Here is a 22883-nt window from a genome sequence, read left to right as displayed (position 1 = left end):
CCGTTTGAGCGCAGAAGGGGGAGGCAGCCTTGGCGGGTGCATTTCCGGTCCTCGCAGCGTGACCGTGAAAATTTTAAATGAAAAGGCTGCCAGACGTCTGCTGGAACCCTGGGAGAGATGAAGCCAAAGGAACTGGTGGCGGGAGCAGGAGCCACAAGCACCACCCAGACCCAGGTCGGAGAGGCAGTGGCCTCTGTTAACCTATGCTATGCATCCCCTGGGGGGACAAGGGAGCCTGCCTCACACTCCTCAGGTGACTTTTCTGGGAAGTGTGTGTGTGTGTGTGTGTGTGTTGTTTTGTTTTTTTTTGTTTTTTTTGTACAGCAGTGATATTGTGGGATATGGTTTTGTTTTTTCACTGACTGTTGTTTGGATCTCCTCCTCAGCAGATCCCTAATCTACAAATGTTGTTAATGGTATGTTTTTGTCTGGTGTATTTTCAGGCAAAAGTTAAAAGACTAAGCATGTTTCCCCCCAAGAAACGATGTGCCTCATGTAAGGGAGTCTTGAGAGATGTTAGGGAGTCTTGGGCCAAGCCTTTGTGCAGTTCCTGCATAGCAGATTTGGTCAGGGAGGAGTCTTCTACTAAAGCACCCTCTGCCCAACCTAGTGAGATGCTCGCTTCATTCCAGAAGGAGCTGGAAGACCCCTTTCAGTCCTTCCACTCCTATCTAGACAAACGTCCGGTGGCACAATCAACAGAGGGTTCTTCACCCTGCCCTCACACGTCCTCTGTAGCTCCTGAGAGTGGTTAGTGAATCAGAGTTGGACGAGAAAAGTATGTCTTCAGGGTCAGACGAGGGGGGAGTTGAGGAAAAAGCGCCATCTTCCTTCCATTACGGGTTGTCTTTGGAAGAGGTAGACAACCTTTTTAAAGGCCATAAATACCATACTAAATATCAAGGAGGATAAGACCCAATTGTCCCTGCACGACAAAATGTATCAGGGTATGGATGAGATCAAGCATCGGGTGTTCCTGGTGCTTAAGGTGTTGACAGAGGCTGTAAAAAGGGAGTGGAAAGACCCAGAGAGGGCCCCCTTTTTTCCAGGTATCTTAAAAGGAGATTTCCTTTTAAAGAAGATCACTCGCAAGTTTGGAATAGGATACCTAAACTTAGAGACAGTTTTCTCGCAAGTATCGGAAAACATCGACTTAGCTTTTGAGGACATGGTGGTCTTGAAGGACACTATGGACAAGAGGGCTGTTTCTTTGACTAGCGTAAAATCCCAAGCTTTTTTTAACAATCTCAAGCTGGCAATGGCGTCAACAGTAGTAGCCAGGAATTTAGAACACTGGTTGGAACAACTAAAAGGCCATATTGAGGCAGGGACCTCTCACAGAGATTTGCTGGATACTCTGCCAGTCTTACAAAAGGCAGTAGGTTACATGGCAGATGCCTCGGCTGAGTCAGTGAGGATGTCGCAAGATCTTCAGCTTTAATTCAGCTAAAAGAGCTTTGTGGGTAAAGACCTGGTCGGGCGATTCAGCCTCTAAATCGAAGCTGTGTGGCCTACCCTTTGAAGGGGATCTGGTGTTGGGCCCTGACCTTGACGCTGTCCTGGACAAAACGGCAGATAAAAAAAAGCATTTCCAGCCAAAAAAAGTCGCACCGCAAACTAAGAAAAATATTTTGTCCTTTTCACCAGACCCGGGACGCAAACGAAATGGGACAGAAGAAACCTTGGCGTTCCCAGAGGGGTCGAGGGAGGACTGGGGTGTTTCACCCCCCCCAGCCAACCCGCAAAGACCCAGTGACGGTCTCCCGACTGTGGAAGGAGGGCTGCAGTCCATTTTCCCACAGTGGGAGGGGGCGACATCCAGTCCGTTTTTGTCCTCAAAATTATCTCCGAGGGCTACGCGCTGGAGTTCTCAGGAAAACCCACCATCTCGGTTTTATGTGACGTCGGCCCCCAAAGATCAAGAAAATCTGTGGCAATGACAGCACTCTTGCAGGAGTTCCTTTAACAGAAGGTAATCATCCCAGTGCCCCGGGAAGAGGAAGGACTAGGGTGCTATTCACATGGTTTTTCTAGTAAAAAAGCCGCCGGGAAAGTTCAGGTAGTACTGAATTTGAAGATCTTGAACAGGTCCATCCGATACAAAAAATTCCATATGGACACAATATATTCAATGAGGAAACTTCTTCCTACGTGGTGTTTTCTAGCCTCTATAGATCTCAGAGATGCGTATTTACAGATAATCAGGGACCAACACATTCAGGTTTTGTCGGACAACGCCACAGCGATGGCATTCATCTCAAGGCAAGGGGGCACAAGCAGCAGGTGTCTTCTAGCCTTGGCCTTACAGATTCTGACTTGGGCAGAAGACAACTTGGCATCCTTAACAGCAAAACATCTGAATGGCAGCCTAAACCAGATAGCAGACTTCTTAAGCAGAAAAGAAGGGTGCTAGAATCAGAATGGAGTCTAAGTACGGAGGTTTTTCAGAGGATAGTAGGCAGATGGGGTGTTCCCCAAGCAAATGCAAAAGTACCAGTCTACTTTTTCCTTGAACAGGCAGGACCAAGCGGCTGGTCTGGATGCACTAGCTCAACGTTGGACCTTCCGCTTGTGTTGCGCCTTTCCCCCTGTGCAAATGATCCCTTTAGTGCCCAGGAAACTACACGAAGAGAATACGATCCTGATTGTAGTAGCTTCGTATTGGCCCAAGAGAGCTTGGTTTTCAATCCTACTAAAACTAGCGGTAGAGCCCCGCTGGTTGCTTCCTGTTCAGAGGGACCTGCTGACTCGGGGCCCCCTTCTGCATCTTAATGTAGGTCATCTCAGGCTGGCAGCCTGGATTCTGAGGAGCAAATCCTGAGGAGAAAGGGTTTGTCCGAAAGCTTTAGTTTAGTTAAGTTCAGGCAGCTGCACTGTCAGTTTTTCTAGAAAGAAGGATATCACTAGACCCTTTGATCATCAGGTTTTTTTAAGGCACTAGCTAGGGCTAGGACGGTTCCATTTAAGATTTTCCCCAAATGGGATTTATCAGTAATTTTGAACCACCAGAAGAAGCCACAATTAAATATTGGTCATTAAAACTAACACTGCTGGTAGCAGTCATCTCGGCTAGAAGGGTCAGCGAACTACAGGCATTATCTATCATTGAGCCTTTTTTGACCGGGTAGTGCTGAGGACCGTCCTGGGGTTTCGCCGAAGGTCGCGTCCGTTTTTCGCAGATCCCGAGAAATAGTTCTTCCAACGTTCTGTCTGTTTTTTCCAACATGCCCTAAAGCAAGAGAATTTCATAGTCCTGGAAGTAAAGAGATGCGTTTGGTTCTGTTTTCGGGGGCGCGTAAGGGTTACGGAGGTTCTAAAAGCACGATTGGAAAGTGGCTTCGGATGGCTAGAACCTCCCGCAGGGGTAGTTGCCCATTCAACTCGGGCTGTAGCAACGCCCTGGGTGGAACGAGCTGGAGCTTCACCAGGGTGAATCTGCAAGGCGGCCACATGGACGAGTTTTTCCGCCTTCACTTGTCACAATAGGATGGATCTGCTCACGGCAGCAGAGCAATTGTTTGGCAGGAAGGTCCTTCAGGTGGTGGTCTCACCCTAAGAGTAAGTACTCGCTTATCTCCAGGTGCTGTCCTGAAAGACGAGGTGAGAAAACCTTAGTTAGACTTACCGGTAACTGTATTTCTACGAGTCTTTCAGGACAGTGCCAATGACCCTCCCTTATTTATGAATGTTAATATGGTGTTCTTCCTATGTTCTGCTTATATAATTTCAGCATTGCTGGAAGTGTTCAATAATGACTGAGGCCACGGTGGAAGTGTCCAGGCTTTAAAGAAATGACTGCAGTGTTTCCTGGGGAAGTGGGTGGAGCTGCACTCACTAGGTGCCGTCCTGAAAGACTCGTAGAAATACCGTTACCGGTAAGTCTAACTAAGGTTTTTGGGCCGCCCCCCCCCCCCCCCTTTTTTTTTTTTTTTTTTTTCGCCTCGACTTCCTGTTCCATAGCCAAAGCATGAAGTGAGAGGAAATCCTTTCACAATAAAGGAATCTCTTGGGAACCCCCGGGTCACCAGAACTAGTGTCCCTATTGGAGGATTTCCCTTCTATTACTTCTCTGGGAACAACCCAAAATTAGATTAGATTAGATTATTTTCTTTTACTTTCACTTTTTTAATAATAATGTAAACAGGACATATAGAAAGGGTGAATTTCCCTAACTGGGACACAGACAGCAATAAAAACTGACAGGTGTTTTATCCCCCCCCACTTTAGTTATTCCTTAACCCCTTGGAGCTGGCACCCTTAAGGGGCTTTACATACAGGGAGGCGGGTCTTAAGGTCATGTGACCGCTGTGATTGGCTGTCACAGCGGTCACATGATCGAAAAGCTTTCCGTTGGCCATGGGTATCTGTGCTGGGAGCACGCAGGGTGTGACTCTCGGCACATCGCTGTTTAAACTAATGCACGCAAATATGCAGCCTCTTGGCACCAAGGCCCAGTGACCGAGAGGCTCCATTTTTGCATGCGGCTGGCGCCAAAGAGTTAAAAAGGTAAATGGGAATTTGCTTTTTACATGATTGGATGATTGAAGTAAATATTCACGCAATTTATTGCATGTCGATTCTCATTTCCTTTTAGTAAATGGCCTCAGTGCCTATTATGTGCTTTCATTGTACTTTATTTTGCTTCAATAAGTTCTTTCACTGCCCAAGCACACTCAATATTTGCAAGCCATGAGATTAACCTGAGTGTAGCTGCTAAAGTATTGCAGATTTAGTATTGTGTACACATACTTTTTGGGATGTATTCTGTCTTGCCGATTAAACCTCCACTTTTCAACCTTTCCCAGTATAGAGGTAGCTGTAGGTCAATCAGTTTAGCAATCACAATGGTGAGGGTTGATCTGAGAGAGAGCTTATGGTGTATGGAGACCTGAAGTTGTTCAAACAGGCTCTGGGTGGAAGAGGGAAGTCTGAAATGTTTATTATTATTGTTATTATTATATATTTATTTTTTTCTAAAACTGTGACTTGGGTATTTGTGATGTATAAGTGCAATAATAACCAAGTATGGCTTTAATTTCAGGTCACAAAGGAAGATTTCATGTCCTATGATTATATTTTATGCATGGATGAAAGTAATCTAAGGTTAGTGAGTCGCATCCACTTCTCGTTGTCTGTTTTTGTTTCAGTGTTTCGTTTATTCTAGGCTTGGTTTCTGTGAGAGCCCTTGCACACTGGGGCGGTTTGCAGGCGCTATTGCGCTAATAATAGCGCCTGCAAACCGCCCCGAAAGTGCCGCTGCTTTCATTCCAGTGTGCAAGCCCCGAGGGCTTGCACACTGGAGCGATGCGCTGGCAGGACGGTAAAAAAAGTCCTGCTAGCAGCATCTTCGGAGCGGTGAAGGAGCGGTGTGTATACCGCTCCTTTACCGCTCCTGCCTATTGAAATCAATGGGACGGCGCGGCTATACCGCCGGCAAAGCGCTTCTGCAGAGGCGCTTTGCAGTGGTATTTAACCCTTTCTCGGCCGCTAGCGGGGGTAAAACCGCCCCGCTAGCGGCCGCATACCGACGGTAAAACGCCGCTAATAATAGCGGCATTTTACCGCCGACGCCGCCCCCCACCCCAGTGTGCAAGGGCTCTTATTAACCACTTCAATACAGGGAACTTATACACCTTCCTGCCCAGACCAATTTTCAGCTTTCAGCGCTGTCGCACTTTGAATGACAATTGCACGGTCATACAACACTGTACCCAAACTAAATTTTTATCATTTTGCTCACACAAATAGAGCTTTCTTTTGGTGGTATTTGATCACCTCCTGTGATTTTTATTTTCTGCTAAACAAATAAGAAAAAAAAAAAGACCAAAAATTTTGAAAAAAAAATTTAATTTTTTTTTTCTTGTTCCTGTTACAAAACTTTGTAAATAAGTAAGCTTTCTCCTTCACTGATAAGGCTGCACAGATGGGCACTGATAAGACTGCACAGATGGGCACCGATGAGGTGGCACTGATAGGTGGCATGGATGGGCACTGATGTACACTAATAGATGGTACTGATGGATGCCAATCAGTGCCAAACAATGCCTACCAATCAGTGATGCCCATTGTGGGCACAGGCATCCATTGTGGGCACTGATTGGTATCCATTGTGGGCACTGATTGGCATCCCTGGTGGTCCAGTGTGGGCATCCTCCATGGGGGCTGCACTGGTAATCAATCAGCACAGACCCCCCCTGTCAGAGGAGCAGCCGATCGCCTCTACTCGCGTCTGACAGACTCGAGTGAGGTAAAGACAGTCAACGGCTCTTCCTGTTTACACTGTGATTAGCTGTGATTGGACATGGCTGATCACGTGGTAAAGAGTCTCCGTCAGACTCTTTACCTAGATCGGTGTTGCAGTGTGTCAGACTGACACACCGCAACAACGATCGCCGCGGCTTGATATCCTGGCGACGTCCGGTCAGGATATCGAAACCACTTTGCCGCCGTCATTTTGCTATATGGCGGGCGGCATGTCGTTAATATTGGAAAAATACCTTAGGAGATTGCTTAGGGGCCTAGTCACATTTTTTTGTAACATTTCAGAAGGATTTCTTTCTCATCCCAACTTTCACGTTATACTGCGCCTACAGGAGGATCTAACCCGATCAAACAAATAACCCCTCCTACCACCAGCATGTCAAGTTTTTTTGCTAATGTCCTAGGAGCGTATATGACAATAACAATATCAGGTTACAACAAAACAATTAGACCGTGAATAATAGGTAATAAACATTTGGTTGATTTCACCAAGAACAAATGCATAGTGGTTTTGAAAACGTGTCCATACAACAGTGATGTTTCAATAGAGAACAAAGTATGACTGTCAAGGGTGTTATAAGTAGTTTGTTCTATGACTTATTACCTAGAAGAGGTTGTTTCAGGTAGGAACTTTAATTTGTCTGGTGTAATTTTTGAAGGGTTGCTCTTGCTGTGGAGTGCTTTGCTTATGTGTGAATGTGTGTAACCAGCACACAAATTACATTAAGATCTGATCTTATATTGGAGGGTGAGGGTGGACAAAAAGACTAAGAGGCTGGTGTAGAGGGGAAGGTGAGATGTTTAAGAGACCTTACGCGACTGGAGCACTTACATTTATTTATCTGAATGTGTACCCAAGAGTGTGAATGAGATTCAAGTAGGTGAATATTAAGTTTTCAGCAGAGTAGCAAGTTTGGGAGGTATTGATAGAGCTTGGCAACAGATAGTTTACTCTGTGTCCTAGGATGAGGGACTTGTAAGGAATGATGATAGGGGCTACACTGAGAAAATGATGAGCTGAATGATTAAGTCTGATTTGATAAAGTGAGGCTCAATGTTTGATGGTATTCCTTGGAGAACTGGAAGTGTCCAACAGGCCCATGTAGCAGAGAATTTGAGAGGGGAGTTTTGTGAGATTGAAATTAGTTCTTCCATCCCAACTATTTTATCTATGAGTTTGTACCATTCTGACAAAGGGGTTTTTGGGAGTGCCCCACAGTTTGGTAATGCACTGTTTAGCTGCGTTGACTAACATCATGGCTAGAGATTTGTGGTATGGTGTGTCTCTTGAGACATGATGATGAAGTAGGATTTGCTCAGGTGTAAAGTCTAGAGAGCATGTGGTTATTTTTTTGATTCGTTCATGAACCATTTTCCAAAAGGATTGGATTAGTGGGCATTCCCACCAAATGTGTAGTAGGTCACTTGTTTGTTGACATCTCAAGCATTGGTCTAAAATGGAGGGGTTGAGCCTGCGTAGAATAGAGGGGGTGTGATACCGGCGGGATAAGATTTTATAATTGTTCTCTTGGATAGAAACATTAATGGATCCCTTATGAACGTGGTGATATATTTTTTTCCCAGTTAGTGTTTGTTAGGTTTATGTGAAAGATCTTGAGCCCAGGCTTTACAGGCTTTCCCATCGTTGGTCTGAGCGTTTTCCCACAGCATGTTGTGTAAGGTTGAAATGACATGACGTTGATGTGTGTGACTTAAACATAGTGTTTTTTTTTTTTTTTCTAAAGGGGTTAAAAGGTAAAGGCTTTGGACAGATCAGTTGTGCGTTGGATAGAGTTTATGTAATGCTTGATTTGCATGTATCCCAGAGTGCTTAAATGTAAGTCGGTCCCGTGTGTCTTCATGTTTTCCTGGGAATATAACCTACCATCTTAGAGGAGGTCTGGTTGGTTGTTTGTGAGTGGGTGAGAGGTCATCCCTAGAGGGAATTCTGGATTCATTAGTAATGGTGATAGAGGGCCCGGAATCTTGGAAAGGTTGAGTTTGCGGCAAGTTTTGGTGAAACATTGTAGAGAAGGACCAATGGTGGGGTGTTCTGTTAGGTCCTTTGGCATAAGATTGCTATGGATCCATGGGACGCTGCCTATGGGGTGGACAGAAAAAGAGTTCTCCAATACTACCCAGTCCTTTATCTAGTGGTAAATGTGCCAGTCTACGATGCGTTGCAGGACCAGTAGTAGTACTGAATGTCGGGTAGGCCTGTCCCTCATTTTTGGTTTTGGGTTTTATTAGTTGTGTGTATCTAATTCTAGGGCGGCTTTGGTTCCATAGAAAGGTTCTACAGGCTTTTTTTGAAAGATTGTATGAAAGTGTTCAGTAGCTTGATGGGTAATGTTTGGAGGAGATAAAGTATACGAGGTAGGATGTTCATTTTAATCATTGTCACTCTGCCGAGCCAAGAAAAATGTGATTTATTCAATTTTTTAAGATCTTCTGTGCTGGTCATAAGGAGTGACTGAGTTTTTTGAAGAGAGTTTGGATAGGCATGTGGGAACTTGAAATGTTTGTTTGCCACTGTTCCTCGTATGTCTGTGTTTTCGCATAGCCGACATAGGGTTCAAGAGTTAGAATAAACAGCAGTGGGGATAGGGGGCAGCCTTGGCGTGTGTCGTTTTTGATGGAGAAGGCGTTTGACAGGAAGCCATTTACACATACTTTCGCTGTGGGATGGATAGGAAAAAGCCTGGGAGTTTGCATTTGGTGAGCCAATGGTGGATGTTTTAATGCTTTTAGTGTATTAACCCTAGCCTCTCTGCCTGGGATGAATCCTATTGATCTATTGTTAATTTTTGTGAGCAAGGGGTGAAGGCGGTTGGCCAAGTTTTTTTGTAACAAAAAAATTAAGTCTGTATTAAGGAGTGAGATGGGGCGGTAGTTAGAAATCACTTCATGGTCTTTTCCAGCTTTTGGGATGACAGAGATGTGGGCTTCTAGCAAACTGTTAGGTGGGATGTTTGGTTTGTGACAACTGGTTAAATGCTCCTAAAAAGGGGTCCATTAGTAATTCTGTAAAAGTTTTATAATAAGTCATGCAAAAGCCGTCAGGGCCTGGGCTTTTTCCAGCTTTCATTTGTTTATCGGCTGTTTTTAAATTATTCAATTGTTAAGGGGCCATTTATTTTGTGTGCTATTTTCTGGGGGATTGGTTTTGGACTATACTTTCCTCCCAAGTTCTTCCCTTAGACCCCTTTCACACTGAGGCAGTTTCAGGCGTTTTAACACTTGAAATAGCTACTAAAAAGCGCCTGAAAACTGCCTCGCATTTTGTGCAGTGTGCTTTCACACTGGGGCGATGCGCTTGCGGGACGTTAGGGAAAAGTCCTGCAAGCAGCATCTTTGGGGCAGCTTGGGATCGCTGAATTTAGCGTTCTCAAAACACCCTTGTCCATTGCACTGAATGGGCAGAGCTTCCAAAGCGCTTTTCTTTTTTTTTTTTTTGGTAAAAACCGCCCCGATAGCAGTCGACAAACGCCACTAAAGCACCGCAAAAATGAGCCGAGCTAAGGACACGGTGCTGCAGTGTGAAAGCCCTCTTAGGCGAGCGCATTTGTTCTAATTCTGTTTGGGTGCGTCGGCTTTGGTTAGTTTGTGGGTCTGTTCAAGGTTCTGTATTTGCCTCAGCAGAGCGTTAATAAACTCCTGTTTGGCCCGTTTACGGATGGCTGCCTTTTTCAGGAGTGTACCCCTAATAACACATTTGTGTGCTTCCCATTGGGTCAGGGGGTTTGTGCCAGGGATATTATTTGTTTCAAAGAAGTCGGGAATGTGTTTATTGATTTGTGGAGGTGCGGGTAGGGTCGGTGAGTAGTGACGTGTCTAGTTTCAAGGTTTTGGTGAATTGTAATTGTTCTGAAAGTGTTATTTTGCAGTGATCGGAGATGAACATGGGTTTGATAGTTGTTTTAGAGAGTAGTGGGAGGTCTTTTTGCGTGATAAAGAGTTATTTTGTTCTGGAGTAATGGTTGGGGGTGGAGAATAGAAGGTATAAACTCTTACTCTAGGGTGCAGGGTAGGAATCGTGTAATGCCCTATACACATGGGCGGATTTTTCGGCAACAAAGGTCCGACAGTCTTTTCGACGTACTTCTGATGGATTTTCGAACGAATGGACTTGCCTACACCCGATCACACCAAAGTCCGACGGATTCGTACGTGATGACGTACAACCGGACCAAAATAAGGAAGTTCATAACCAGTAGCCTATAGTTGCACTAGCGTCGGTTTTCATCCGTCGGACTAGCATACAGACGAGCGGATTTTTCAATAGCAACTGAGTCCGGCGGAGTCCCGACGTAAAGATTTGAAACATTTTCCAAATCTAAAGTCCGTCAGATTTTCGACAAACAGTCCGCTGAAGGTCCGATGAAGCCCACACACGGTCGGATTGTCTGCTGGATTCAGTCCGTCTGACCAGTCTGGTCAAAGTCCGCTCGTGTGTACAGGGCATTAGAGTAAGTCTTGTAGTTGAATCTTAAATTGGCGGAGGGCTCTGTAGGGTGGAGAAGAAGTTCCTGAGGATGTGTCTTCGAGTGGGTTTAGGGCTATGTTAAAATCTCCTCCCAGTATTAGAATGTCCGATTGGAAGGATGTTAGGATCATTGATATGTCAGGGGAAAAAACTAACTTGGGTGGAGTTGGGGCTGTAGATGTTTGCTACGATTATTGGTCTTCCCCATACAGAACCTTTGATACATATGTAGCATCCTTCTTCATCGATTAGGGAATCTGATATTTCTATGGGGAGGCGTTTGGATATTAGGATGGAAACTCCTTTCATTTTGGCTAACATGTTGATTGCATGGTAAGCCTTTCGGAAGTCTTTGTGAGTTTAGGGATATTATTGGACCTGAAATGTGTTTCCTGGAGAAGGATTATATCTGCGTTAATTTTGCGCATTTATAGTAGTAGTTGTGATCCATTTTTTTTTTTTCTGGTAGATTTTGTTGCTTTTGCATTGAGGGAAACTAATTTTAATGTTCGCTAGTTTAGAGTTTAGATGTAGTGGAGTCATTGTGGGTATGGTTGTCTGTCTAGATATATTCTTGTATATGGCTAAGAAGAGGGCTATCACTGGGTTGTGAGTATGAGGGGGGTTGTGTAGAAAGGGTAGGGGGAGAAGAGTTGGTTTAGGGCTAGAGAGGAGTTTTTTAGAAACTGTGTGGTAAAGAGAGGTTTAAGTGTCAATCGTAAACAATACTCAGTAGGTCCTAATGAGAGAAAAAGTAGTCGTGAGAGTGAATGGGCAGAGCTATAGGTTGAAATTGAGATTAGGTGGGTGGTAATCGGTTGATGGGTTGTACATTTAGAGTGTGTAAGTTGGGGGGGGGGGAGAGTATTGGTGGTATTTGATCACCTCTGCGGTTTTTATTTTTTGCGCTATAAAGAAAAAAACTGACCAATTTGAAGAAGGAAACTATTTTTTAATTTGTGTTTATAATACATATCCAAAAAAAAAAAAAACAAATTTTGTTCATCAGTTTAGGCCAATGTATATTCTGCTACATATTTTTGGTAAAAAATCGCAATAAGCATATATTGATTGGTTTGAGCAAAAGTTGTTATAGCGTCTACAAAATAGGGAAAAGATTTAGGGAATTTTTAATTAATTTATTTTTTATTGCTTTTACTAGTAATGGCAGGAATCTGTGTTTTTTAGCAGGTCTGCAACACTGCGGCGGACAAATCTGACAAGTGACACCCTTTGGTGACTAGTGACACGAATACAGTAATCGGTGCTATAAAAATGCACTTATCGCTGTAAAATGTCAAGGGAAGGGGGTTACACTAGGGGGTGATCAAGGGGTTAAGTGTTCCCTAGGGAGGTGTTTCTAACCGTTAAGGGGACGGACTGACTGGGAGTAGAGAGAGATCACTGTTCCTGATCACTAGGAACAGCTGATCCCTCTCTCCTCCCCGTTAGAATGGGGATCCGCCTTGTTTATATAGGCAGATCCCTGTTCTGCCTCTCTTCACCGTGATCGCACGCCCGCAGTGCCACATGCACACCGCCGTACAGGTATGTCGGTTTGAGCAGCCGAGCCGCCTTGCCGCAGTATATATGCGTAAGGCAGTCATCAAGTGGTTAATTTATCAAACCATGTCTGATCAAAATCTCTTAAGGGATCTAACCACTGCTGTGATTGGTTCCTTGCTTATGGAATGCTTGCAAATGGCTATAGCATTAAACTTCAGTTGTTACTGTTTGCTTGAACCTCTAGTATAATTTTCCGCGCCCGCCTGTCTTTTATGTCTGTATGTATACATAAAAGTGTTTAGTCCACAGAGCCTGCAAGGGACAATGTCTCTTTGGACTGGCTATTGATAATATTGTCAATATTTAATGCTGTAGGTGGCAAGAGCATCTAGCATTTTCTGAAGAAGCTTAAATTGGTGTTCCGGGCGAAATTATACTTTTTAAATAAAAATACCCCTATAATACACAAGCTTAATGTATTCTAGTAAAGTTAGTCTGTAAACTAAGGTCTGTTTTGTTAGTTTATAGCAGTAGTTTGTTATTTTATAAACTTACAGCAGGCCGTGGCCATCTTAAGTGTGGGCATCTGAAGCCAGACTGTATTTCTTCCTGGATCTCATCCTTGCAGATCTCGCACATGCTCAGTGCAGCACAAGCAGTGTAATAGGTTTCAGGTCAGGTTTCCATAGCAATGGCAGTTTCAGAGGAAGTTTCCGCCCCCTCCCAGAAATGATGCGATGGGCCGCGGCCAGGGAGGAGGAAGTGAAAAATGAATACAGCAGATATACAGTAGGTGCTGAGAAAAAAAAATAAAAAATATCCAATTCGTTTACAGTGCACAGTTTAGTAAGGGATGCTGAAGAGTTGTAAAAGTGGGTGGAACTCCACTTTAATAAACAGATGTCATCTCCCTCTTTGACTGTTGAGAAACATCCCTTTTTGTTTCTCCACTCCCTTTACCTCCCCCCAAGGTTGACTCCAAGTCCACCCCTAGGGCCTGGCACTCAGTCTGCCAAATCCTCAGACAAGCCTTCCTCAGCATGAAGGTGTGTCCCCACTTTCCGTAAAGAGGGAAATATTTGGCAACCTTTGCGGATGCATGGACAGCTCTTACCTCAGGACTACAAACTGTAGTTATATTTCCTTTCCCTACCCCAGATTCTCACCTCCAACATTTTCTCTGTCAACATACAGATTAGCAGATCCCCATCAAGCCCTCTGGAAAGTGCTGGTTCCAGTAATGGCTCTGCTGTGCTCTTGTGGCATCCCCATTGTGAGATGTGTAGTTGGAACTCCTGTTGAGGTAACAATTGAAGTGGGCTCTGTCATTCAACATGTTAACTGTCAGGATGTTACAGCAGTTTGGATGGACCCTGAACCTTCATAAATTGTCACTGGAACCTACTAATTGATTGGATTATCTGGGTCTTGTCCTGGACACAGCTCAGACCAGTGTACTTCTTTTCACAATTGAAATTTCAGACTCTTCGGCCTCGGGTTCAAACTCTTCAGTTCTCTAGAGATCCTACTCTCCACTTTTGCATGATAATCCTAGTCCTGTTGATAGCCACTTTTGACGGTTTTACTTTAGACCTCTTTAACACAACATTCTGTTTATTGTGGAGAAAGCAGCTAGCTTGTCACTGATGACCAGTCTGTCCTTCTCTTTTTGGCTCTACAGTCAGAAGATCTTCCTTTTTTATATTTTGGAAGATCCTCAACGAATGCTAGCCTCTCAAGGTTCAGCAGGAGCCCTGGACACCCTGCCTGTGCATCGTGAGAGTCTTCTCTCCAATTTCTGATCAATATTCCAGAACTGCAGTGGATAGCGCTATCTCTACAGCGTTTTTCACCATCCATCTTGAGGATCATCCAATATGAATTTAGTGGCATAGCGTGTCAATTATCCAGAAAGAATCAGAGGTCTTACTAAGGCAACAGAGCTAGAGCAAATCCTGTCCTGGGCAGATCTTCACATTCCATTTTTTTTCTCAGTGTACATTCCAGACATAGACAGTCGGCAGGAAGCTCCTGGACCTGTGCTGGAGTGCTCAACAACAAACTGAAAAGGTGGAATCGGTACACCCTGATCTATGCCCTCTTTCTGAAACGTCTTCCTCATCTGCTTCGCAGGATCAAGATGAAGGTCAATTTGGTGACCCCTATTGCTGTCTATTGGCCCGGGCAGATGTCAGGCTTATGTGGTAAGAGTCCTGGCAGACGTTCCACGGGCACTGTCCAAAGCACTCATTTTGTCACCCTGCTTCAGTCACTGGCATGTCTGTTGCATCCCAGGTTCTGAGGGATGGGACAGCTCTAAGACTGTGATATCTATTATGGGACAAATTGACTTGGTCTCTTTACAAAGCAATTAGTTTGTCACTGTTGACCAGTTTATCACTCTCTTTTTTGGCTCTGGACTCACAAGTTCTTCCTTTCCATCTTTTGAAAGATTCTCATGACGAATGCTAGCCTCTCAAGGTTCAGAAACAGCCCTGGAGACACTGTTTGTTCAGGCAACTTGGTCATCATGAGTCTTCTCCAACTTCTGATCAATATAAATAATTTTTTCAACTTACTTCAGTCACTGGCACAGCTTGACCATTGAAGCCTAGATTCTGAGGGATGGGACAGCTCTAAGTCTGTGATACCTGTGATGCTAAAAGGTAGGAAGTCTTCTATCCACAAGGTCTATCATTGGACATAGAAGGCATACTTCACTAAGAGCTAGTCTCAGGTGTTCTATTCCAGGAGTTTCTCTGTTGGACAAATCCTCCTCTTCCTAGAGCTGGATCTGAATTTGTCTTTTGGCTGTCAGAAGTATCAAGGATCAGATTTCTGTTTCGGAGAATGTTGGCTTCTCACTCTTTAAGACGTTTGTAGAAGGGTTATAATGTATAACTTCCCCCGTCTGTTCCCATGTGACTCCATGGGAGCTAAATCTAGTTCTCTCTGCACTTTACAAACTGTCATTCAAACCTGTTAGATGTATTCCTCTCTGTTTTTCACCCACAAGGTGGTGTTTCTTGTAGCCATCACCTCTTCGAGTTGAGTGTCAGAACTGGTGGCCCTTTCCCGCTAGAAACCCTTTGATTTTGCATAGGGACAAGGTGATTTGAGTCCTAGGACTACTGGCCTAAGGTAGTTTCTACCTTTCACCTCAACCAGGACATTGTTTTTCTGTCCCTTTTAGCTCCAGTTCATTAAAAGGAAATTTCTCTCCATTGTCTAGATGCCGGTTGGCTGTGCATCTGTCTTTCGGCCACTGCTTCTTTTAGACTAATTTTTCAGCCTCAAGCAGCTGTTTCCTCTAGCTGCTTATCTGCAGTGTAAGATCCAACATATTGCTGTGTCTGACTACAGGTCTCGGGAGATTTGGTGATGTCAGTGCTGTACTGTCCACTGCTCTTCTTCCTGTAGTCTGACTTCAGGAAGCAAAAGCCATGCCTCTACCAAGATTGCTGCCTCCACACAGCAATGGTGTATAACAAGGCATGGTAAGTGTGTAATGGGGAAAGATCCGCTGCAGAGAGCCCAGAGGTAATGCTGCTGACTAGGCTTTTCCTCTACCTGCCTTTTTTTTGTTTTTTTGGACGGCTTCCAGAGTTCAGTTCCTCTTTTAAGCACTCCAAAAGTTTGGCATAATTGTTTTCAGTATTGCATAGTTACATAGTAGATGAGGTTGAAAAAAGACACCAGTCCATCAAGTCCAAAATATGTGTGTGATTATATGTCAGTATTACATTGTATATCCCTGTATGTTGTGGTCGCTCAGGTGCTTGTATAGTAGTTTTTTAAACTATCGATGCCCCCCGCTGAGACCACCAACTGTGGAAGGGAATTCCACATCCTTGTCACTCCTCTTACAGTAAAGAACCCTCTGCGTAGTTTAATGTTAAACCTCTTTTTCTTATAATGTTAATGAGTGGCCACGTGTTTTGTTAAACTCCCTTCTGCGAAAAAGTTTTAGCCCTATTGTGGGATCACCAGTATGGTATTTGCAAATTAAAATCATATCCCCTCTCAAGCATCTCCTCTTTTTCAGAGAGAATACATTCAGTGCTCGCAACCTTTCTTCATAACTAATGTCCTCCAGACCCTTTTATTAGCTTTGTTGCCCTTCTTTGTACTCGCTCCATTTCCAGTACATCCTTCCTGAGGACTGGTGCCCAGAACTGGACAGCATATTCCAGGTGTGGTCGGACCAGAGTCTTGTAGAGTGGGTGAATTATCGCTTTATCCCTGGAGTTAATCCTTTTTTTTTTTTTTTTTTTATGCATGCCAGCATTCTGTTTGCTTTGTTAGCAGCAGCTTGGCATTGCATGTTATTGCTGAGCCTATCATGCAATGCCAGGTCCTTTTCCATCCTAGATTCCCCCGGAGATTCTCCCCCCAGTGTTTAGATTGCATTCATATTTTTGCCACCCAAATGCATTATTTTACGTTTTTCTACATTAAACCTCATTTGCATGTAGTTGCCCACCCCATTAATTTGTTCAGATCTTCTTGCAAAGTTTCCACATCCTGCAGAGAAGTTATTGCCCTGCTTAGCTTAGTATCTTCTGCAGCGATTACTGTTCTCTCCTTTGCTTTGTAATACATTTTCTTCAAAAAAAATCTTTCTTGTAGCAGTTTAAGTGCTAAAGTGGAGTTTACCCAAAAAATGTCCGTCCGTCTAGCCCCCCCCCGGGCACCTTTTTGGGGGGGGGGGGGACCTGTCTATGACAGGTATCCTGTTCCCACTTCCCGAACCCACAGCCATGGATATTGATGTCACCGCTCGGCTCCCTCCTCCTCCCCTTTTGCTGGGCCAGTAGGAGAGAGAGAAGTGGAGCCTCGCACATGCGCAGTAGGGTTCCCGGCATGAAGCTGTAAGACTACACTGCTGGGTTCCCTTACCCGCAATGCCAGCGGCATGCACCCGACAGCTAATGGAAACAGCTGCGGTGCCGACATTGCTGGACTCCAGGACAGGTAAGTTTCCTATTATTAAAAGCCAGCAGCATGTGTAGCTGCTGACTTTTTTTTAATTTTTGCAGCGGTGGGCGGACCTCCGCTTTTAATATCAATAAGAATGAATAGTCCCATGTGCCTAATGCAGATTAAACACTATTCATGCATTTTAATTCATGCAGCTGAAGTCAGATTCAGACCAGTGCCCAGCCACGCAGGCGCCCCCTCCGGAGCCCAGCTGGCCCCTCTGGAGTGCAGCCGGCCCCTGCAATGCAAGGGGATTAGAGAGAGGAGCGCCGGGAGACTAACCGTTTTCAACAGGCAGCCGCCAGGATTATCCTTGTGATCACCCTTGCGGGCTCTGTCTCTTCACCCCCCACCCTGGACAGTGCCTGAGATTGGTCCTGTTTCCCCCTATGGGGCGGGGTCTACGCGGAATGGATCACCCTGGGCGGGATGTGCATTGTGGGGACTCCAGTTGCCCGAACGACAGGGCGGGCCGGGTAAAAGATTTTGGCGGGCCGTAGTTTGAGGACCCCTGCCTTAACCACTTGCCACCTAGGCCAATTCTGACACTTCTCTCCTTCATGTAAAAATCATATTTTTTTGCTAGAAAATTACTCGGAACCCCCAAACATTTTATGTTATTTTTTTTGTTTTTTTAGCAGAGACCATAGGGAATAAAATGGTGGTTGTTGCAACTTTTTATGTCGCACAGCATTTTCAATGGGTTTTTTTTTTTGGAAAAAAAAACTTTCATGAACTGGAAAAAAAAAAATGCTAAGGTTAACCCAATTTTTTTTTTTTGCATGTAACAGATGTGAAGACGAGTAAATAGATACCCAACATGTCACGCTTTAAAATTGTGCACACTCGTGGAATGGCACCAAATTTCAGAACTTATAAATCTCAATAGGCGACGCTTTTAAAAAATTTTACAGGTTACCTGTTTAGAGTTAGAGGAGGTCTAGGGCTAGAATTATTGCTCTCACTCTATTGTTCGCGGCGTTACCTTACATGTGGTGTTTGAACGCTGCTTACATATGCGCGTGCAACGTATGTATGCATTCGCTTCTGCAAGGGGGTGCTTTACTTTTTTTTTTTTTTTATCACTTTTATTCCTATTACAAGGAATGTAAACATCACTTGTAATAGGAATAGGGCATGACAGGTCCTCTTTACAGCGATTTATCTGGGGTGTATAAGTCCCCAGATCTTGCCTCTAGGCTGGGAAGCCTAAAATCAAAAAGAGGAAAAAAACTATCTAGGCTTCCCAGCCAAGGCAACAGCAGTGTTTACAACTGCTGAGGCTGGACGTGAATTTATAAAGTTGCGCCTCGCCGATTTGCACAGGCCGGGGGGGGGGGGTAAATGTTCCCTCCTGCCTGTAAAAACAATCAAGCGTCTGAACCTGCTATGATTTTCAAAGTGGCAGCTATGATTGTTTTTACAGTGCATGGAATCACCGGCAGAAAAAGAAGTTATCTGAATGATGCTTGTAGCTGCAGGCATCATTCAGATATCTCCACTCAAAGTCCAGGATGTCATATGAAGGGGTATATACTTGGATCTCTAGAGAAGCCATATGGGGAAGAGGGAATGAGACCTGGATTGTTTGAGTGCATTAGAAGTGTCCTTCAGCATTATAGACCTTTGTGATGTGGGCCCTAATAAGAAGGTGAGGGCACTCTGCACAATTGGTGGTGGAGCACGGGTGCTTGATTAAGGATAATAGAGATTGGATTGAAATGACAGAGACTGTTTCACCAAGAAGAAATAAGTCCACTGGGTTGTGGTTTTATTCTGACACTGTATATAAGACTTTTATGTATATGCTATATTAGGTTTTGTATGTTTTATATATACACAGGATCTCATTATTGGTATATATTTCATTTTTGATTGCATGGCACGTATACGTTTGCTTTATAGACTATATGAATCTGCCCTTCCTTTTCTAAAGTTAGCTGTTACTGATATCATATCCTGTTATGTCAGTTTGGTGAGGCTACATAAAACATGTCCGTTTTTGTTTACCATTTGTCCTGCCCCTTCATTTTTAGGGAAAAAGAATTTAGCAGACTGTTTTTCAAGTAATTGTTGTTGAACACCATTACAGCCAGTTTGTTTTTCATATTTTGCTTCTGTTTCGTCTTCAGAGATCTGAAACGTAAATGTGGTCAAGTACAGAACTGCAAAGCTAAAATTGAACTTCTTGGAAGCTATGATCCACAGAAGCGGCTCATTATTGAAGATCCATATTATGTAAGTGTGTTAAACCCTTTCGCTAGCTCTGTTTGAATGACAAAAATGCACAAAACCAAAATTGTCTTGATTTACGGTTTGCCTGATGCAAGGAGCACTGAAGCTTTGCTACGGTCAAGAGTGTTTTTTATATAGCCTTGTGATTGGGAGGAGTTATAATTATTGTAATTTTCAAATACTTGAGCATGCTACTGTTGAAGGTAGCACCATAGTACTTTTTCAAATTGCACTACAAAGGCTTGGAGAGAAATATGCATAAATATGGTCACCGATGGTGATCCCGTAGATCTTTTGTGATTATATTTACACCCCTGAAATTGCTGAATACATATTAACACTCAACTTATAAGGCAATTCTTTTTTTTTTTTTTTTTTTTTTTTTATTGGTGTAGGGTTAGAACCTCTCACATTTTTAAAGCTGTCTGTATTCCCACTGGGGTAATTTACCCTCAGCATCTCGAAATAGAAGCGTAGGCACCTTTTTTTTATTTATATATTTCTCCCTCTGATGTCAGGATTTCAGGTTCCCAAGGCATTCAATTACATTAGAATATTGCAGTCAGCTTGAACACTTTTCGGCATATTTTTAGGTGTATGTATATCCTAAAAATTGACTTTTCTTATTTTTTCACTTTTGGGCTGTTAAATATACAGTCAAAAGCATATCTGTTTTGCCAGTTACCAGTGTTATCTCAAGTATTGTCATCAGCTGTGCCCAGTCTACCTACAGTGCACCCGGAAAGTATTCACAGTGCTTCACTTTTTCCCACATTTTGTTATGTTACAGCCTCATTCCAAAATGGATTAAATTCATTATTTTCCTCAAAATTCTACAAGCAATACCTCATAATGACAACATGAAAGAAGTTTTTTGTTTGAAATCTTTGCAAATTTATTAAAAATAAAAAAAACACTTGTACATAAGTATTCACAGCCTTTGCCATGACACTCAAAATTGAGCTCAGGCACATCCTGTTTCCACTGATCATCCTTGAGATGTTTCTACAACTTGATTGGAGTCCACTTGTGGTAAATTCAGTTGATTGGACATGATTTGGAAAGGCACATGCTTGTCTATATAAGGGCCCACACAGTTAACAGTGCATGTCAGAGCACAAACCAAGCCACAAAGTCCAAGGAATTGTCTGTAGACCACCAAGACAGGATTATATTGAGGCACAGATCTGAGGAAGGGTACAGAAAAATGTCTGCAGCATTGAAGGTCCCAATGAGCACAGTGGCCTCCATCATCGGTTAATGAAAGAAATTTAGATAACAAAGGAGTGGCTATGGGATAACTCTGTGAATGTCCTTGAGTGGCTCAGCCAGAGCCCAGACTTGAACCCAATTTGAACAACTATGGAGAGATCTGATCATAATACTCAAAAAGACTTGAGGCTGCAATTGGTGCCAAAGGTGCTTCAGCAAAGGCTGTGAAATAAATATATATAAATATATATATATATATATATATATATATATATATATATATATATATATATATATATATATATATATATATATATATATATTGACAAAATTAAAAGTTTGTTTGAAATCTGTGTATATAGATAGATTTCAAACAAACTTTTAATTTTGTCATTATGGGGTATTTATGGATTTTGTTAGGAAAATAATTTAATCCATATTGGAGTAAGGCTGTAACATAAAATATGGAAAAAGTGAAGTACCCACCCCCACCACCATCACATCTATTGAATATCTCAAGAAAACCTAGCATAAAAGAAAGAGGCTGCTGTTTCTGACCTCCTTTCTAACAACGGTTGTAGTTCAGATTTTAAGCAAGTTCTATGTCTTCTGTGTTCAGTGTGTTTTGTATGGTTTGTTTTTTTTTTGTTTTTTTGTTTTTATTGACCTTCAACAAGTATGCAACGATTGTGTTCTCCCACTGCATGTCCTTCAAAATGCATCGTAGATTTTGCCTACATATGGTGAATTGTCTATGTTGCCACATGTTGTATAGTTGACAAAACAAATTGTGAACAGTGATAACTAACCTGAACCTTCTTTTTTTTTTTTTTTTTTTTTTTTTTTTTTTGTATGTAATCCTCTTGATCTCCCTCTGTTTCCAGGGCAGCGATGAAGACTTTGAGACCGTCTACCAACAGTGCCTTAGATGCTGTAAATCATTTTTAGAGAAGTGCTCCTAGTACCACTCACCAGTCATGATAGTTGAAGATGTCTCTGTTCTGTTCTAATAGTAAATTCATCTTTTAGTCTTGTATTTTACCATATAGCAAGGCCAGATGTTTAATTTATACAGCAATGTTCAAGTATTTCATGTCATACTTCTCAGTTTCAGAAATTTAGTATACTATACAGAATCCAAAAGGTATTTAATACCAAATCACAAAATAAAGTCAATTTTAATTTACAAGATGCTTTGCCTGCATGTTATGTGTTTTTAATGCTTATTAAATCTAAACCACTTCTCTTAAAGCCTTTTTACATATTGGTGTAATTTCAAAGTCATTGTCTGTGTGTGTGTGTATGTATATTTATACATATATATTATACGTATATTTATACATATTTATATATATATTTTTTTTTTTTTTTTTTTAATGTAAACCCTAACTGAATGATATCTAGTTTGCTAAAGCACTGTGTGTCTTATACTATTGCCTTTTTTGTAATTTAAAATATTGTTTTCATCATATTTTCATACTCTGTTGCACTATAGTGCTGAAGATTCCCTGCGCCCCCTTTTGCAGACACTTCCTTTCTGTATGCATGCATCGTACCAATGGCTGAATGGCATTTTTCAGAACAAGTTTCCTTATTGTGACAGCAGTGGATCATGCCTGTGTAATGTGTGTAAAAATAGTCACTTGTGCATCTTCAGATGCCTGTGTGACCCTGTAAAAATGCAGACGTATAATTGGGACAGAAGGACTCTATAACTAGAATTGTCCGAACGAGGATCTTCCAGACAAGATTGCTAGGTATTATTTTAAAGAAAGGAAATAAAGTTCCGCTCTATGGACTAGATTAGGTAGTAATAGCTGCTGCCGCCACTACAATCGGCCACCAGCAGGTAGATGGCCAACTGAATGAAAATATATATTGGGGTTAAGTGGAATTGGCGCTGCTAGTGTGAGGTATAATCTGGTGTGCCACAGTATATACCAAAAACGTGAAATTAATCAACAACAAAAATAAGTAAAGTGCATTAAATCAATCAAAGTGCTATAATGTAGCAATTGTGCATTAATTAATATATCATATGCTTACTGAAAATTAAAACTTAAAAAAAACACATCCAAATAAGTGCTAATGTGCACAAATCAATCAAATTGTAATACACAGCAAATATGCATTAGTGATGCTTAATGCTCATAAATTCAATGAAAAAAGTCCATCAGTTTATATCAAACATTTGAAAATCATA

The 22883-nt window shown here is 42.6% G+C and overlaps 1 protein-coding gene across 2 annotated transcripts in view; it reads left to right on the top strand.

Moving 5' to 3' along the window:
* ACP1 (acid phosphatase 1) overlaps positions 1-21871 on the top strand; it is a 49752-nt gene extending 27881 nt beyond the window's left edge. For both annotated transcript variants that reach the window (XM_073625464.1, XM_073625463.1), the window contains exons 4-6: positions 5042-5103; positions 19366-19471; positions 21565-21871. In XM_073625464.1, the coding sequence (XP_073481565.1) occupies positions 5042-5103; positions 19366-19471; positions 21565-21642 (246 nt within the window). In that variant the 3' untranslated portion in view covers positions 21643-21871. The remainder of the gene's footprint in view (positions 1-5041; positions 5104-19365; positions 19472-21564) is intronic.
* The last annotated feature ends 1012 nt before the right edge of the window (positions 21872-22883 follow it).

This window comes from Aquarana catesbeiana, linkage group LG04 (assembly GCF_042186555.1).
Source record: "Aquarana catesbeiana isolate 2022-GZ linkage group LG04, ASM4218655v1, whole genome shotgun sequence".
Taxonomy (NCBI): Eukaryota; Metazoa; Chordata; class Amphibia; order Anura; family Ranidae; genus Aquarana; species Aquarana catesbeiana.
This window is presented reverse-complemented; position numbering and strand designations above follow the sequence as displayed.